The 18,832-nt window shown below is 36.5% G+C and overlaps 1 protein-coding gene across 2 annotated transcripts in view; it reads right to left on the bottom strand.

Annotated features, from left to right (window-relative positions):
* Positions 1 to 4,418: 4,418 nt before the first annotated feature.
* Positions 4,419 to 18,832, bottom strand: part of RYK (receptor like tyrosine kinase) — a 105,977-nt gene continuing 91,563 nt past the window's right edge. For both annotated transcript variants that reach the window (XM_043595365.1, XM_043595366.1), the window contains exons 14-15: positions 5,777 to 5,913; positions 4,419 to 4,854 (exon numbers count right to left, since the gene is read on the bottom strand). In XM_043595365.1, the coding sequence (XP_043451300.1) occupies positions 4,743 to 4,854; positions 5,777 to 5,913 (249 nt within the window). In that variant the 3' untranslated portion in view covers positions 4,419 to 4,742. The remainder of the gene's footprint in view (positions 4,855 to 5,776; positions 5,914 to 18,832) is intronic.

Raw genomic sequence — 18,832 nt, 5'->3', positions numbered from 1 at the left:
TTATATTACACAAATCTTAAACTCTTCAAATCTGAATATAAATATCACACTGATAATAGAACACAGTATTTTAAATATGAGATAATGATTTTAAAGAATCAGCAGACTTTTTTTTAAGCCTAATTGCTCTCGTGCAAATAAGATATTTTTACTCAATTCGTTAAATATTCAATCCTACCATGTGTCAAGCACTAATTAAGCAAATGAGATTCAGACGTGAGTGACATACAAATTCCTATCCTCAAGGGATGCACAGCCAAGTGGTAAAAATAAGCCCACATCTTACCTTTGTCACAGTGCAAACCCAGGAACAAGGCTGAAAAGCAACTACAAAGCCTGGAGGAGCAGGGTAAGGTGTCAGAGCAGTCTCCTGCACACCTGGGTGATCTGGAGTGGAGTGTGGCACTCTAAGAGGAGCAGCACATGCAAAGGAAAGGACACATGAAATGACACAATGCATGCGGGCAAGAGTAGTGAGCTGGAGAAGCAGTAGGTAAAACTGCAGGGTTCAGTGGAGACTGCGCACTTGGGAGTCCATAACCCTATCCTGAAGGCTTTGGGAAAGTGGTGAAGGGCTTAAGCAGGGACAGCAGCTCTGTTTTAGGAAGCATTACTCTGCCAGAGTCTGGGTGGGTGGGTTAAGGGTCAAGGCCAGTAGGAAGTTATGGAGGCAATGGAGCAAAAGATGATGGTGGTGAGCAAGACAACCATGTTGGGTCTGAAGTCCTAAGGAAGTGAACTCAACAGAGCCTGATTTTCATATAACAGAAACATTTAAAGTTCTGTGGACCACCTCCCCTCCCCTTCACATTTTTTCCCCAATTAAAACATCACCTTTACCACAACCAAAGACACTGGGGGCAGGAGTCGAGAGTCTTTCATGCTTATAGACCAAATGACATGAAAAAAGGTGTCCCATTCCCTAAAGGGACTTCTTCCCTTTACTGGATCATCCCATTAGCCTCTGGAACATTTTGTGGTACTGTATCTTCATCTGGAAAACAAACATGCTCTCCTCCCAGTCCCCCTGCCTGCACCCCCAAATACTTCTTTGATCTCCTTTAGTTAAATGCTCCATTCCCCTTCATAAGAAGAACTCTTCAACAGTGCTGACTACAACAGCGTCTCCACCTACCCACTTCAGTCATACTTCAGCTTGCTCCAATCCCTCCTGCTTTTGTCAATAACCTCCATAATGCCAAATTCCATAGAGGCTTCTTTCTCCATGTTGAAATACTTACTTTACTGGGCTCCCATGACAACTCATTTTCTTGTTTCTGTTGTTGCTTTTTCCCATGAGAGTGGCTTCTTTTCAGTCCTCTTTTGCCATCTCTTCTTCCTTCACTAAAGTGTTAAATGTTGAGAGAGCATAGGACTCAGTCCTAAAACCTCTTTCCATCTAAACTCTCTCCAGAGGTAAGTTTATCCAATACCATGACTCTAAATATAGTCTATATGTTATACTCCTACATTAACATGTTCGATGAGACCTCTTCCCTGAGTTGCAGACTCTCATCTATCTACAAAGATAACCAACTGGCATCTCAAACACGGCCTACAACAAATTACAGATTCCCTTCACCAAAGCAAAATTCTATTCCTTTTCAAGTTTTTTTTTTCCATCTCAATATATAGTTTGGCCATACAACAAGATGCTCAAGCCCCAAACCAACTAGTCATCCTTGATTACTCTTTCATTCTCCACCCAACCTTCCAACATCCAAAAGATCTAGATGCTGTCTGTTACCTTCAAAACTTATCTCTAATCTGCCCCTTCCAATCTCTCATACTACCCAAATTGGTCCCAAACCACTGTCCTTTATTTCCTAAACTATGCAACATTTCTTAATGAGTCTTATTACTTTCCCCCTTGCCTCCCTACAATTCAATCTTTACAAAAGATGTGGCGTAGTATTTTTTAAATGGCAAATCAGATCATGTCACTGCCTTATTTAAAAAAAAAAAAATGCTTGAATGAAAAATTCCATTTTATTTAGAAAATATGTGTCCCATGGCTTACAAGGCCTTGCTGTTATCTGTTCCTGTGTCTTTCAGACCTCATCTGGTACCCTCTTATCCCTAGCTATATTACAGCCATGCTGGCCTGTGTCCTCACCTTCCAGCAGCAGCAGCTGGAAGATAAGCAGAAAAGGCCACGTCCAGAGGACAGTTTGTTCTGTTTTGAGGCCTCTGCAATTATGTCCCTTCAGCCTGGATCTTCTCATAGCTGGCCTGTCATTCAGATGTCAGCTCAAATGCCACCTGCTCACAGAAGCCTGGCTAAATATTACACCTAAAGTTTTTCTCTATGATACACCTATTTTTTTTTCCACAGCACTTACCAAAATCTTACTTATGTCCATTATCTGCTTTTCCCAACCAGAATGTAAGACTTAGAAAGAGAGGAGCCCCATCTGTCCTATTCCCTGCCTATCTTGAGAGCCAGGCATACAATGGACACTCAATAAATATACATGTATTGAATGAATAACCTAATCCTCCTTGCTTCTACAAATAAAATTTTCTTACAATGGGGGTGTTATAAGAAAGGACAGACTGTAATAGAGTGCTAGGTCTTTGGAGCCAACTTATAAAACAGTATCAGTGCTTTGTTAATTTGCTTCTTCCCTATAAAAAGTACCTTTTCTGCAAAATCTCTTCAGTAATATTCACACCCTACAACAAAACAATTAGAAGAAGACCAGCCATGGAAATCTTATAACTGCTCTTTTCATCGAAGTCAATGACTCCAAGTAGCTCAGCAAGAAAAATCTATTTAAACTCTTAAACCACCTACTAAAACAAAAACACATATATAACATAAAACAGCTTACAAACACAAAAAGATAAGGTTAAAGGCATCACACATCCCAGCAAACTGAGAGCACCTCCAAGAGCAACTGCTAACTTGGGATAGTAAGTCACATGTCAGCACTTTTTCTTTTAAACTGATCTTGTACATAATAGAACTGTGATTTCTAAACAATATATTTCTAAACAATAACCTGAACACAAAATAGAATAAAGTGAATGTTGGAAGGGACGCTAGAGTTGAACCATTCTATGTATATAATGCATATAAAGAACTAAATAAATATTTGTTGATTGAATGCCAAGATTACAGGTTGTGAACAAAATCATTTGTAACTTACAAACAGTTCAAAGAGCTTTTAAAAAACTGGGCATTCATGGGGCTAAGTATTTCATAAAACCAAAGAACCACTGTTATTAAATAAATGGTACTCAGAAAAATCATACTCTTGGTCTGCTTTTGGAAGAGCATGTGCTGGGTGAGCTACTTTTCTAGATGTGCTGACTCATAAAACTTCTTTAAGAATGGCACAAGCCTCCTCCAACTGCTACACATTCTCCCTAATAACCTGTAAGGATGGGAATAGAGGCAGGCACCTGCAGGCCTAGCTATTTAGGCAGCCCATTCAACTCTGCCTTAGGCCAACTACAACCAAGCATAAATACATACATACCCCTCATTTAATGGCTCTGGATAAAAGTTTCAATGTTGTAATACTTCCTTGTAATAATAACCCCAACATCTTATTAGACTTTGGAGGTTGAGTAGAGTCAGCTGTAACTGTGTTAGGGCTTCAGAGCCTGATTACATGGATGTCTAGCTGGTTGCTACATGTTCAAAGACTTATCAAACACAACCAATTGTTCATTATGAACAATATGTTCAATACTGTTGTAATATAAAACAAATCCTTTAATTTTTCAAGTGTTTTAAGAAATAACTTTATATTTAAGCCAGTCTTGGAGATTAGCACAAAATTTACCAGTTTACTTTCTTTTTTCTTCACTACCCAGAACAACTCAAGCACCCACTCTGTGCATAGCACTACCCTAGGTGCAATAAAAGGGATTCTTAATCTTAGAAACATGATTTCACTTTCTGGAACTGTATTATCTCCTTTCTCAGAGAGTAAAATAAATAAAATCGCCATCATTTACTACTGACCTGCCCCAAATCTACTTCCAGCTCACAGAAACACTAATTCCTGCCAAACTGAAGATGTTTCAATGAACTCAGCTTCTACTTTCCCCAAAATAAGAAAGCAGAAATAATTTCCATTAAAAAATTAAAAAAAGAACAGTTTCCCACAAAAGGACAACTTCTATTTCTAAATTTTTTTTCGTTTTTTTCCCCATAGCTTTCCCACAGTTTTCTTCCTCTAATATTGCCTTCTCCTGTACAAGGCAAACCAGACATCTTTTTATGCTGTTTTTCTTTTCCTAAGGAAAAAGTAATGTATCTTGAAGACAAACCATTCCCAAGACTAGTGATAAATATTAAAAAACAAAAAAAAAACAAAAAAACTTTAAAGGTGAATCACCTATGTTACCTTGACGAAGTAAAAAAATAAAAAGCAGTTGGCACTAAGATAGCTATTTCAAATATCTGTGTTTAAACAATTTTTAAAACTGTTTATTTATTTTGTAAGAATGTACCCCTAGTCCAAAGTAACTATGTTTTAAAAAATTTGGGGCCAAAAAATTTACAAAAGGCTTTTCAGTTCAACCTAATAAAAATGATATCTAGAAAATATTCCACATTATTACGTCTGTCTTTAAAAGTTCAGATTCTAAAGCATTCCTAAGGCACGGTGTTCCGGAAGACATGTGCTTCTGCTGGTGTTGTATGATGTACGAAGCATCTATGACTGGTTCCAAGTGAGCCCCGACAGGCACAGTGCTCCTGATGCTGTGGGACTGTGGGAAGCGAGTCAGACATAAGCCCCCAGGGCTGCATGGAACTCCGTGAGACACTGTACCAGCTGCTGGAACTTGGGCCTCTCCTCTGGGTCTAAGGCCCAGCAACAGGCCATCACAGCAAACCTGCAGAGTGACACAAATGGAAAACTGGGTTAATGATAATACAGTACTCCTAATCTTCTGGTCAATTTGATGCCAGTTATGTTTTTTGTCTAAAGGTGGGCATGGAAAAAATGATATTAAAAACCAATGAATATTACTATATGTTGGCAGTTCTAAAATGAAAAGAAACTAAAACAAGTTACCTGGATTTTATGTGTGGATTTCCATTCTTCGTGATGTCATATCAAAATACATCAGCAAATACAGAGATTTCATATAAATACCTAAAACCCATGTTTTCTGAGAGAAAGAACTTGAAGGAAGTAGAAAGTTTATCTAAGCTCTAAGCACCCTACATCTACAGTGAAATCAGTGCAAAAGCTGCCACCTCACCTTGGTGTATAAAGCTTCGGGGGATTCAGGAACTGAGACCAGAGTCACGTGTGCACCCAATCACCCCTGAATAGCCTCCTGCCCCCCTCAATCCCATAATTTATATGGGAAGTTACATGATGAAAGCAGGAAACAGGAACTATCTCAGTCACTAGCCTGGAGCAGTTTCCTTACATATCAGTTGACGCCAATTGACAAGGTAAGATGACAGTGAGAAAGGCTTTTTATAACTAAGGCTGTATAAATAAAAGTCAGATACTCACTCTACATAGAATAACTGACACAGTATTCAGTACTGTCTTACTATGTACATTATTAGTCTCTCAGATTAGACTTACAAATAGAAGAACAATAAAATGTTCTAATGACAAATGTATTAAAGAGTGAATGAGTCTGGTTTACTTTGCGATTCTCTATGAGTCTAATTCAAATCCAAAGAGTCATTCTTCTCTAAAGGAAAGTCTCTGTATGAATACGGACACTGGCTCTTCTTTTATCCCAGTATCATAAATGGAGTGAAACCCATGTCTTCAAATTCAGAAACACTTACAGCTCATCAGGACAGTTGATTGGCTGGGCTATTCGGTAGCCATCTTTCAAGTACGCAGCCATCTCAAAGGGATCAATGTCCACATACGGTGTCTGTCCCAGAGTCATGAGCTCCCACAGCGTCACTCCAAAGGCCCACTAAGGAGAGGAGGAGAAACACGATGAGGCAACATTTACAACATGGGCAGACTGCTGCTGCCCATGACCAGGGATGAACTGAAAATAGCACCCAATCTTAACGGAAGCAAAACATCTACCAAAAGAAGTCTATGATAGCTACTTAGTTTCTCTGAGACAGAAAAGAGCATTTTGGGGCGCCTAGGTGGCTCAGTTGGTTGAGCGTCCAACTTCAGCTCAGGTCATGATCTCACAGTTAGTGAATTTGAGCTCCGTGTCGGGTTCTGTGCTGACAGCTCGGAGCCTGGAGCCTGCTTCGGATTCTGTGTCTCCCTCTCTCTCTGCCCCTAGCCTGCTTACACTCTGTCTCTTTTTCTCACTCAAAAATAAACATTAAAAAAGAAAGAAAGAAAAGAGCATTTTAATGAATGCACCCTTTAATGTGAATATCATTATTATATATTCTAAGGTAATTAGATCCCTTGGAATGAACTGTTTTTACTGTTGATTACAAGACTCACCACCCTAGGGGCGTCTGGGTGGCTCAGTCAGTTAAGCATCTGACTTCAGCTCAGGTCATGATCTTGCAGTTTGTGAGTTCAAGCCCCGCATCAGGCTCTGTGCTGACCACTCAGAACCTGGAGCCTGCTCTGGATTCTGTATCTTCCTCTCTCTCTACCCCTCCCCTGTTCACACTTTCTCTCTCTCTCAAAATAAATAAACATAAAAAAAAAAAGACCCTCCACCCACCACCAGTAATTATATCTAAGATTTTCCTAAAATGAAAAATCTGTTACATTATGTAACTATAGCTAGTGTCCATAATTGAAAAGTGGAAAATGAATAAAACTTAAGCCTAACTGCAGGAAGGGCATTCTGAATACGCGAAATATGTAAACTATTTAAATATAAGATGTCATGGATTTTTACTATATTCAAATAATTTAAATTAATAATGAAAGTATCTTGAAAAAACATCTTTGGACCTCGCTTGAGTAAAAGATCAGATTTATTTAAAATCAACATGTGAACTGTCAGTAAGAACAGAAATCATAAGCAGTGGCAACAGTGTTTATTCATGGTCCAAGCAGGACTCCCCATTTTGGCCCTGGCTCACAGGGATTGCTATCCTGGCTCACAGGGATTGTGCAGCAGGCAGGCAACACGTCTACCCAGAGTTACTGCCATGTGATCAGAAAGGGCTCAGAGCAGAGACTCCCGCTGATCCACTGCCACTTGTGAACCCTGAGGTCAGAACAGCTGAAGCTGGATGAAGAGGAAGGTATCTGTGTACCATGGTATCGTGTTATGAGTCCCTTCTGTTCTAGACATTTTGAATCCTTTACCTTATCTAATTCTCACAAAAAACCTATGAGAAGCACTGGTAGCCCAATTTTACAGGTAAGAAAAACTGAGGCCAGAGAAATAACTGGCCCCAAAAACCAAATTTTTTTGAGTGAAGGAGAAAAAAAATTAAGAAAAAGAAAAACACACAAGTCAAAAATGAGTCTGTGTGCAAAATCTGAGCATAGTGCATTAAATTTTAAGTAATTATTTTTCAATAACAAAATCGAGAAATACTCCCTAAAGCATACAGATTAAAAAAAAAACCTTATATTAGTGAAAAACAGCTTTATTTCTTATTATAATCTATGCAAAAAAAAACAGTGGAAAGATATCTTTTAGGATATTTAAAAAACTATCAATGGAGAATTCTATACCAAGCCAAAATATACTTCAAAAATGAAGGCAAAAATACAAAATTTTTTAGACAAACAGAAGCTGAGATGAAAATTAGGATCTACACAAAAAAAATGAATAATACTAAAAGCATGAGTAACAACTAGATTTTTTTTATTTTAAAGTTTCTTCAATAGATTGTTTAAAGCAAAAACAGTAACAGTGTATTGTGGGGCTTATAATGTATATAGTAGTAAACTGTATGTCCACAGTAGCATAAAGGATGGAAGGAGATACTAAGTGGAAATATTATAAATGCTTCTATTAAACATGAGTGGTAGAATATTATTTGAAAGTCGAAGGTGTACACTGTAAACTTCAGGAGAGGGTTCTCAACCTCAGTACTATGTATATTGTGGGCTGCATAATCCGTTGCTGTGAGAGACTATCCTGTATCTTGTGGGATCCTTAGCAATATCCTTGGCCTCACCCACTAGATGCCCCAAGTGTGGTAACTGAAATTACCTCCAGATCTTACTCAATATCCCCTGGTGGGGAGGGTAAAAATGCCCCCAGCTGGAGGTGAAAACCACTAAGCTAGACTAATCAAAGAAAAGAAAGGACACACACTACTGATACCAGGAATGAAAGAGCATCATTACATCAAAAAATATGAACTCAACTTTATGACAATAAATTCAATTAACTTAGATGAAATGAGCAAATTCCTCAAAAGATGTCAATTATCAAAGTAGACCTAAGAATAAACAGAAAATGTATGTAGCTTATATCTATTACAGAAATTGAATGCATAGTTAAAAATGTTTCCACAAAGAAAACTGCATCCAGTTTCACTGGGTGAATTCTACCAAATTTGAAAGAGAAAAAGACAAACCTTTATTAGTTTTCTAGGCCTGCCATAATGAAGTACCACAAACTGGGTGGCTTACACAACAGTATGTATTATCTCACAGTTCTAGAGTCTAGAAGCTTATTCTCAGCTTCTGGTGGCAGTCAGAAATCCTTGGTGTTCCTAGGCTTATAGCCGTGGCAACTCACTCTGCCTGTTTTCACTGACATTCTCCCTTCCCATGTCTGTGTCTCTTCTTATAAGGACACTAGTCATACTGGATTGAAGTACACCCTAATTGAGTATGACCTCATCTTAACACTATGTCTGCAATGACCCTATTTCCAATTAATGTCACATTCTAAGGTACTGTGGTTTAGGACCTCAACCTAGTTTTTAGGGGGGCACAATTCAACCTATAACACAATCCCATACAAATTCTTCTCAGAAAATGGAGGAAGGGAATATTTCCCAACTCATTTTGAGGCTAGCATACCCTTAAATACCAAAACCAAAGAGTTAATAAGCCTTTGGAACTCAGTATCCTTTTCATTAACAGATCACTAGGGTGGAGCAATGCCCATCCCTGAGGTCTAGGTTTGTGAAGGGGGATGGAGTGCAGGGGAGAGTGGAGAGAAAGGGACAACAGGTGGATAGAGTGCAGGGGAGAGTGGAGAGAAAGGGAGGACAGGTGGAGAGGGATGTATAATTTTAAAATCTCCATAGAGACAGCCTACTGGAATTTTCCTTAAAACTGTTGGTTTAAAAATGGAAAAATGATTTCAAATTAATAAAATTTAAAGGAAGGTGCCTGCATACATCTAGGTATTTATCTATCTTAAAGGCTCACTCTAGGTGAACTTTTAATAATGATAATAATTAGTAGTACATAATTTTAAAAATCATGTCCAACTTCCATATGGAAGGCAGTTTACCACCCTGATGCAATAGAGCCCAAAGAAGTAAGACTGGTTGGGTGTTCTCACCCTTTCTTCATGAGATGAGATGGGCCTGTTCTTACTCACTGGATTGTGGCAGCAGCTGTGGAAAAGGAATAATCCAAACTAGATTTTGGAGGAATAAACAATGGGAATTAGTAACAAGTGGATACTGCCATTTTGTACACAAGGAATAACCCCACCCACTGACAATGGAGGTACATTCTATCAATTTCTGACTGTAAGGGACTTTCACAGTAATGCTGCTGGTATCTGAGATCTGGACATACACGGGTATGAAAATAGTATAATGTGCATAAGCTGACTTTAAAAAAATTACTTCTTTCGCATTGTTCTGTTCACATTATTTTCACTAAGCTTCCACCTAAGGTTCTCATATTACATATTGCAACACTAATAAACACCAAAAAAAAAAAAAAAAAAAAAAAAAAAAGAACAATAAAGCCAAAGGGTACACTGCAGTTTCATTTCCTTAAAAGCCAACAAAAGTGATTAATTACATGTTGGCTCACCAACCTTTAAAAAAAAAAAAAAAATCAAGACCAAACAGCACAAGGATGATTTGTGGAAAAATTGCTCTCTAAAGTCTTCCGATAACTAAGCCATTTAAAATTTAGACAGACTTATTCTATAATTTCCTTTTGTTTGACGTCGTTGGAAAGGGGGCAATAAGAAGGTCAAGCTGTTTTTTCCAGAGTTTTATGAAAGGCTGTTGCTATATCCGTTTAAAGAACATTTAGAGAATAACAAGTGTTCTTTTATTCGTCACATTCTCTTCCCCCAACTTGTGTTATTTTATAGCTTAATATATAGGACATGAAACTTTTTTTTCACTAACAACATATACCAATGTGAGCTAAGGTATACAAATAAGATTCTTTTTTTTTTTTTTTTTTTTTTTTTTTTTGCTTTTTAAATGTAATATTAACTAATGCTGGGTCTATTCAGAGATTTCCATTCTGTTACTTCAGGAATTTATAAGGCAAGGCTGACCTCAGTATACTATATACTGCTGAGAAAAGAATTTTGTCCAATTTTAAAGGGTCTCAATAAAAGCAGGACAATCAGGTATTTTATGGCTGGCCTTTCTGTTAGTACTAGAAACCTAACAACCCCTTCTCACGTATGAAAATGGATTCAGATGACCAAAGTGCAATTAATTTAATCTGGATCAAGTGTTTTCCAAGCTTGACTAATGAGAAGAATCATCTAGGGTGTCTGTGACAAGTACACATTCCCCAGTCCTATCCTAATCATTTTGAAGCCCGGAACTCACTCTTTCTCTCCATCCATTCATTTATTCATTTTAGAGAGAGAAAGAGAGAGAGAACAAGAACAGGGGAGAAGGGCAGAGGGGGCAGAAAGAGAATCTTAAGCAAGATCAATGCTCAGTGCAGAACCCCACATGGGGCTCAATCCCACAGTCATGACTTAAGCCAAAACCAAGAGTCAGACACTCAATGACCGAGCCACCCAGGCACCCTGGAACTCAGTATTATAAACAAGAGTCCTTGTTCAGTCTTAAGATCCAGCAAATTTAGGAATTAATTTTAAATGTGTTAGCAAATGGTAGTCAGGTAACAAAGACAGTTTTTATTTTTATTTTTATTGTAGTTTGGTTGACACTGAATAAACTGCACACGAAGTGCTCAATTTGGTAAGCTGATACATGTATATATTCCTGCCACCATTGCCACAATCAAGATAATGAACATATCCATCACCTCCAAAAGATTGTTTCTATTCTAATCCTTTCCCCCTGCCCCTCCCCACCACTACCCCTACCATCCCCAAGTAATCATTAATCTGCTTTCTGTCACTGGTTTGCATTTTCTAGAATTTTCTATAAATGGAATCATTCAAAGAGTACACTTTTTTGCCTAGCTTCTTTCACTTAGAGTAATGATTCTGGCACTCATCTAGGACACAGCATGTACTGACAGTTCATCCCTTTCATTGTTGAATAGTAGTCCATTATATGAATATAGCAGCTTGTTCATCCATTTACCTGTTGATGGACATTTGGATTATTTTATGGTTTAGTTACTGAAAGCTGTTATAAACATCTGTGTACAAGTACTGGCAAGGATACATGCTTTCATCTATCTAGGGGCAAAATGACTGCATATGGTAGATACGTTTAACTTTTTAAGAAACTGCAAACTGTTCTCCAAAGCAAACGTACCATTATGTATTAGATTCCCACCAGTAGCGTAAAAACACTACAGTTCTTCCATGTTCTTGTAAACACTTGTCTTTTCAATTTTAGTCATACAAATGGGTGTGTAATGCTATCTCATTGTGGTTTTAACTTGCATTCTCCTAATAACTAATTAACTTGATATTTTCATGTGCTTATTTGCCATATATCTTCATTGGTAAAGTGTCTCTTCAATTATTTTGCCTGTTTTTGTTACTGAGGGTTTTTTTTTATGTTTATTTTTGAGAGAGAGACAGACAGAACGTGAGCAGGGGAGGGGAGAGAGAGAGGGAGACACAGAATCCTAAGCAGGTTCCAGGCTCTGAGCTGTCAGCACATGGCGTGACATGGGGCTCGAACTCACGAACCACGAAATCATGACTTGAGCTGAAGTCAGATGCCTGACTGAGCCACCCAGGTGCCCATTACTGAGTTTTAAGAGTTCTTTATATATTCTGCATGTATTTCCTGTATCAGACATATGATTTGCAAATATTTTCTGAGTGTGACTTGCCTTTTCATTCTCCTAATACTTAGTGCCAGCATTACCTGGTCTTGATTACTGTAATTTGAAATCAGACTTCTAACTTTTTTTTTTTCCAAAGCTCTTTTGGCTACTCTAGGTCCTCCACATTTCCATATCAATTTTAGAATCAATCTGTCAATTTCTACCAAAAAAATTAAAAGCCTGCAAAATTTTTGTTTGGGACTATGTTGAATCTATAGATAACTTGGAGAAAACATCTTAATATTGAGTCTTCTGATCAATAAACAAGGTATAACTCTCTGTTTATATAGGTCTTTAATTTCTATTAACAACGTTTTATAGTTTTCATTGTGTAGATATTTCATATTTTAGTTACATGTATTCCTAAGAATTTCATGTTTTTTAATGTTTATATGTTTATTAAAAACCTAGGTAGAGAAAACAATATGGAGGTTCCTCAAAAAATTAAAAAAAGATCTGGATACAATCCAGTAACTCCACTTCTAGGTACAGCCAAAGGAAATGAAAACAGTATTTTCAACAGATAAATGCATCCCCATGTTTACTGTAGCATTATTCACAATAGCCAAGATATGGAAACAACCTAAATGCCCATCAACAGATGAATGCATAACAAAGAGGTGGTATATATACAATGGAATATTAGCCATAAGAAAGGATACCCCGCCATTTATAACATTATGGATGGACTTTGAATGTATTATGCTAAGTGAGATAAGTCAGAGAAAGGTAAGTAATATACACTATCACTTATATGTGGAATCCAAAAAAGGCAAACTCATAAAAAATAGAGAGTAAAATGGTGGTTACCAGGGGATGACGGGTGAGAGGATAAAACTGATGTTTATGTTGATGTTTATGTTGATGATACAAACTTGCAATGAGTGGTAAATAAGCCATAGTGATCTAATGCATAGTATAACAAGTATAGACTATAATACTGTAATTATATGATAAATATCACTGTAACAGCAATATTACAATATATAAATGTATCAAAGTAACATGTTATAACCTTACATTTACAATGTTATGTCAAATATATGCAATAAAATAAGAATGACCAAAACAACTTTTAATTCTGATTTTTCATTATTTGTATATAGAAATACAACTGATTTTTACACATTGATCTTGTATCCTAACATTTTTTAAACTTGATTATTAGTTCTAGTAACTATCTCGTATATCACACTGGATTTTCTTCATAGATGATCATGTTGTCCACAAATAATGACTTTTTCCTATCCAATCTTTCCTTGTGTTTTATTTCCTTTTCTTGCCTTAGTGCACTGGCTAGAACCTCAAGTACAACACTGAAGAGAAGTGGAGAGTAGGCATCCTTGTCTTGTTCCTGTTATTAGCTAAAAACAATTCAGTCTTTCAGGATTAAGTATTATGTTAGTTATAGGTGTTTTTGTTTTGGTAGATGTCCTTTATCAGATTGAGGAAGTTCTCTTCTATTCCTAGACTGTTGAGAATTTTTATTAGGAATGAATTGTGGATTTTTTCCCCTAATACTTCTTCTGCATCTATTGAGATGATCATATAGTTTTTCTTTTTTAGTATATTAATGCAGTAAATTGCACTGCTTGATTTTCAAACGGTAAACAAACTTGTATACTCAGGCTAAAGCCAATGTGGTCATAAAGTGATTTTTTAAATATATTTTGGATTCTACTTGCCAAATAAACTTTTGTTTAGAATTTTAACATCTATGATCATGAGAAATAATAATCTAGTATCTTTTCTTCTGATCTTTGGTGATGTTTCAAAGTAGTGCTGACCCTGTAGAATGAATTAGAAAGTATTCTCTCCTCAATTTTCTTGAAGAGAATGTATAGAATTTGTATTATTTCTTTCTTAAATGTCTGGAATACCAGTGCCCTAGAGTTCACTCTGGACCCAGAGTCTTCTCTTTTAGGCAGGTTTTTAACTAAACAATTTCTTTATAGGGCTACTCAGATCATCTACTTTTTGAGTGAGCTCTGAAAGTTATTTTCCAAAGTATTTGTCCACTTCACCTAAGTGTGTGAATTTACTGGGAAAAAGTTGTTCATAATATTCTTACTACTTAATACTTGCAAAGAACCTGTAATGCTGTCACCTTCCTCATTCATTATATTGTTAATGGGCAACTTATTTCTTTTTTCTTGATTAGTCTGGTGAGAGATTTATCATAAACGGTATTCTCACAATTTCACAGTGAAAATCAATTTCACTAATTTTCTCTATTATTTTTCTATTTCATATTTCACTGACTTCTGTCTATAATATTATCTTTTTTCATCTACCTACTTGGGGTTTAAGTTGCTCTATTTCTAGTTTGTTAAGGTGAAAACTAAGATCACTAATTTGAGACTTTTCTTATCTAATATTGATATTTAGTAGTGTATATATTCCTCCTTGAGTAGCATCCCTCAAACTCTGAAATATATTTTTTCATTCAATTCTAAATATTTCATAATTCCCTTCTTTTAATAGTTTATTTGAGAGAGAACACACACACATATGCGAATCAGGAAGGGGTAGAGAGGGAGAGAGAAAATCCCAATCAGGCTCTGGGCTGTCAGTGCAGAGCCCGACATGGGGCTTAATCTCAGAAACTTAGCCAAAATCAAGAGTCGGACACTTAACTGACTGAGTCACCTAAGTGCCCCAAAATTTCTCTTTTGATTTCTTCTCTGACACATGGGTTATCTGGAATGTATTATTTAGTTTCTATATGTTTGGGAATTTTCTAGATTCCTATTTTTTATTTCTAATTCAATTCCACTGTGTTCACAAAACTCTACTTTGCATGAATTGAATCTTTTTATATTTATTGATTTCTTTTATGGACTGGAATATGGTCTATCTCAGCAAATATCCGATGTACACTTGAAAAGAATATGGATTCTGCTGTTGTTGGGTGGAGTGTTTTGTAGTTGTCAATGAGATCCAGGTTGGTGGACACTGTCATTCAAATCTATATCCTTACCAATTTTCTATTTTATCAATGAGAGAGGAACACTGAAATGTGTTCAATTATGTTTTAAAGAGAGTCAAATAATAAGAAAAAATTTAAATATTTATCCATATAGTTACCATTTCTGGTGCTCTCTGGTTCCTTTGTAAATTTTTTTTTAACGTTTATTTATTCTTGAGAGACAGAGAGAGAGAGAGAGTGAGCAGGGGAGGGGCAGAGAGAGAGGGAGACACAGAATCTGAAGCAGGCTCCAGGATCTGAGCTGTCGGCACAGAGCCAGACACAGGGCTCGAACTCACAAACCACAAGATCATGACCTGAGCCAAAGTCAGATGCTTAACTGACTGAGTGCCACCCAGGCACCCCTCTGTCTCTGATTCCTTTGTATAAATCCATATTTCCATCTGGTATCACTGGTTCCTAAAGGACTTCTTTTAATATTTTTTGTAGTGTGGGTTTGCTCATGACAATTATTTCAGCTTTGGTATTTCTAAAAAGTCTTTATTTCCCCTTCATTTTTGAAAGATATGTTCACTGGGTATAGAATTCTATATTCATAGGATTTTTTTCTTACAGTACTTTAAAGACATTGTTTAACTGTCTTCTCCCTTGCATTGCTTTCAGTAAGAAATTTGTTGCCATCCTTTACCTATTTCCTTTGTATATTAATGTTTTTCTTCTGGCTGCTTTTAAGACTTTCTCTTTGCTACTAGTTCTGAGAAATTTGATTATAATGTACTGTGGTTTCATTTCTTCTTGCTTCTTGGGTTTGGGGTTTGCTCAGTTCTTAGATCTGTGGGTTTACAGTTTTCACCAAATTTGGAAACATTTGTCTTTATTTCTCATTCTTTCTGTCCCTCTCCTTCACTCTGTGGACACCAATTACACATATATTCAGCAACCTGAAGCTGTCCCACAGCTCAATGAGAGATCTTTCTTCAAGAACTTCCTGTATCTTCTCTCTCCTTCTACTTCTCACTTTACTCCCATCTCAGAAGAAAGGTATTCCTCCTCCCATGCCAAGACTACACCTTCACCTGGCCTCCTGAGCCCATTTCACCTATCATCTCTTGGACTGCCCCTCCAAAAACCACACATCAATCTCTTTATTTCCATGTTTCCCTGGCCTAAAAACCAAACCAAACAAACCCAATAAAAAACAAAACAAAGAAGTAACAAAGCCTCTGTTAATTCTGCCACCCCATCAAGCTAAGATCACTTCATTCCTCTTAACAGCTGTACTTCTTCCAAGTGTAATCTACTTATTGCCCCCCCTTCTCATCTCCCACAGACCCCACAACAATCACATATATCTTTAATGATTTACTAAACCCACTCGTTCAAATGTCCTCAATGATTTCGTAATTCTCTCTGACCACTGCAGGTATGTTTATAGACTAAAGTCTCCTTGAAGCTATTTCCTTCCTTGGCTTCTGTGATGCAACATTCAATTTAATTCTTTATTCATCTTTCTTTTTTCACTAACTGATACTACATATTCCCTATATTCTTCCCTTGGTTTTCTTTTCTCTCTATTCACTACCTCTGGGATCAAATGCTGCTGTTCATTCAATCCTAACTTTAATGAAGCTTATGTCCAATTTCTAATATCTTGCTTCTTTGTTGTTCCAGAACTCCAGACCCACATTTGATCCATTAGTATCTTGAACTCAACATGCCCCACATATCAAATCAATCATGTTTTCCCCCAAACCAGATATTCTACCTGTTGTCTTCAATTGTGTTATATCTTCACACGGACTTAAGATTTACCTCAACAGCAGAACTAAAGAATAGTACAGAGCAAAGATTTCACTGAAGTTTTTGGAAATATGGGCCCCAAGTAGAAAGGCAGAATAAACATCTATGCAATAGGTCTAATGGTTAAGAAGGAAGCCTCAGTGACAAAAGTCAATTAATAAATTTACTCATAAATAACAACTGTAGTCAAAACAGATGGAATCTCTGAAGTAAGGTCTGTGGGAGTGAGACAAGAAGAAATGTGAGATTCAGCATGGAAATAGGATAAGAGGTCAGTGTGAGCCATTCAGGATTCTTTTACACATTCAAGTACACAGCTCTCTAAAGGATAAGATTAACACAGTTGGCTGTGAATGTTCTTAAAATAAATGACCCAAAAAGGCATATCTATATACATCAACTTCAATTCTGTAACTATGGAACATCTGCTAAAGGAAAGTAAGTAAAGCAGAGTTTCTACTACCCATTCTGGAAAGAATGACTTATGCATGAAAATATAATGCAGCATGTGGTAGGTGCCGTTAGACAGGTACAAGACTTTCTGGATATCCAAAGAAGACCAAATTAAAGAGCATAAAAGTACCTTGTGTATTTGGACTCAGCAGGAATTCAAGATTGGATGAAATGCGGACTATAAGGAAATGTACAACGGAAAATATAAAGCTAAAAACGGAAGATGAGGTAAGAAACAGAAGGCTCTGAAAACTAGGGGAAGGATCATGGATTTTTCTTTACCAACTCCCTGTGATCAAGAGTTCACTTTGAAGATCAAAATATCATGGAGGAATATTCCTAGCAGTGAAAGAAAGCTAGTGTTCACTTAACTTACTAACATTAATTGATTTTCACAAGTTTTCAAAACTGATATCCACTGTGCACAAGGTACAGGTGTTATTATTATATACTCCTTCCTAAATATCCAATTTTTAAAGCTTTTATTATTCTATGAATTTTAGTTTTCAGACACATAGTTTCTAGGTCTTTTTCAATAACTGATATATATGTACAGGAGTAAATTACTTTAAAAAAACTTAAATATTTAAAATTTAAGATATAACTAACAAATTTATACAAGTCACCCTTAAAATGGAACTTTCAACAATTCTTCAAGGCTAACGGTCTACCTAAAAATCTTGACACTCTTCCAGATTTATCATTGTGGCAAGTATTTTTTTTATCCCAGCTAAACAAACCCAGATACACAATGACTGTATACAAAATGCACTGACTGCATCAGATATCAAATTTAGTACATGCTGCTAACTCAACTTCAAAAACTGGCAATCTTTAGGCACAGAGTGTCATACATGATTGAAAAGACATGACTTCTACTATGAAACTGCCCTAGGATCTGTGATTAAGAAAGACAGCAGAGCCAATATTGGATGCCTATCAGGCCATTACACATATCTGCTATTTATGACACTTTACAGTACCAGCTGCTTAGACATTGCCCCATCAAAACACAGGCTTTTTGAAGGGAATGTTAAATACAATAAGGACAAGGAAGGGAAAGGAAAGGGAAAGGGATGTTCATGAAACCTCCTGAAAAAAAATAGCTATTCTTAGGGAAAGCCTAGTACAGAAAATGTATCAAGGGCAATACTTGATCACAAGACAGCAACCAGTCACCTCTGAAAATAATAACTGTTCCTAAAGTAAATCCATTTATTCCTCTTTCCCAGGAAATACTACTAGGACTATTAAAATAATACTATTAAATACAACTAGGCAATATTTTAATATTAATAATATTAAGTTTTAAATCTTTATTTCCTAATGTCTGAACGATCCTTTCACCTCTCCGGTTTTTTCTTAATATCTTTATATCAATTCCTCTTAATGCTAATTTTTATTTAGTTATATTTATTGAAGTATAGTTGACACAAAATATCAAATTAGTTTCAGGTGTACAACATAGTGATTTGACAAGTCTATACGTTATGCTACGCTCAAGTGTTAGCTACAATCTGTCACCATACAATGCAACTCTAGTCCTCTTAAAATGTGAATT

The sequence above is a fragment of the Prionailurus bengalensis genome, chromosome C2 (assembly GCF_016509475.1).
Source record: "Prionailurus bengalensis isolate Pbe53 chromosome C2, Fcat_Pben_1.1_paternal_pri, whole genome shotgun sequence".
NCBI classification, from domain to species: Eukaryota; Metazoa; Chordata; class Mammalia; order Carnivora; family Felidae; genus Prionailurus; species Prionailurus bengalensis.
The sequence above is the reverse complement of the archived record's forward strand: the minus strand, read 5'-3'. Positions and strand labels throughout refer to the sequence as shown.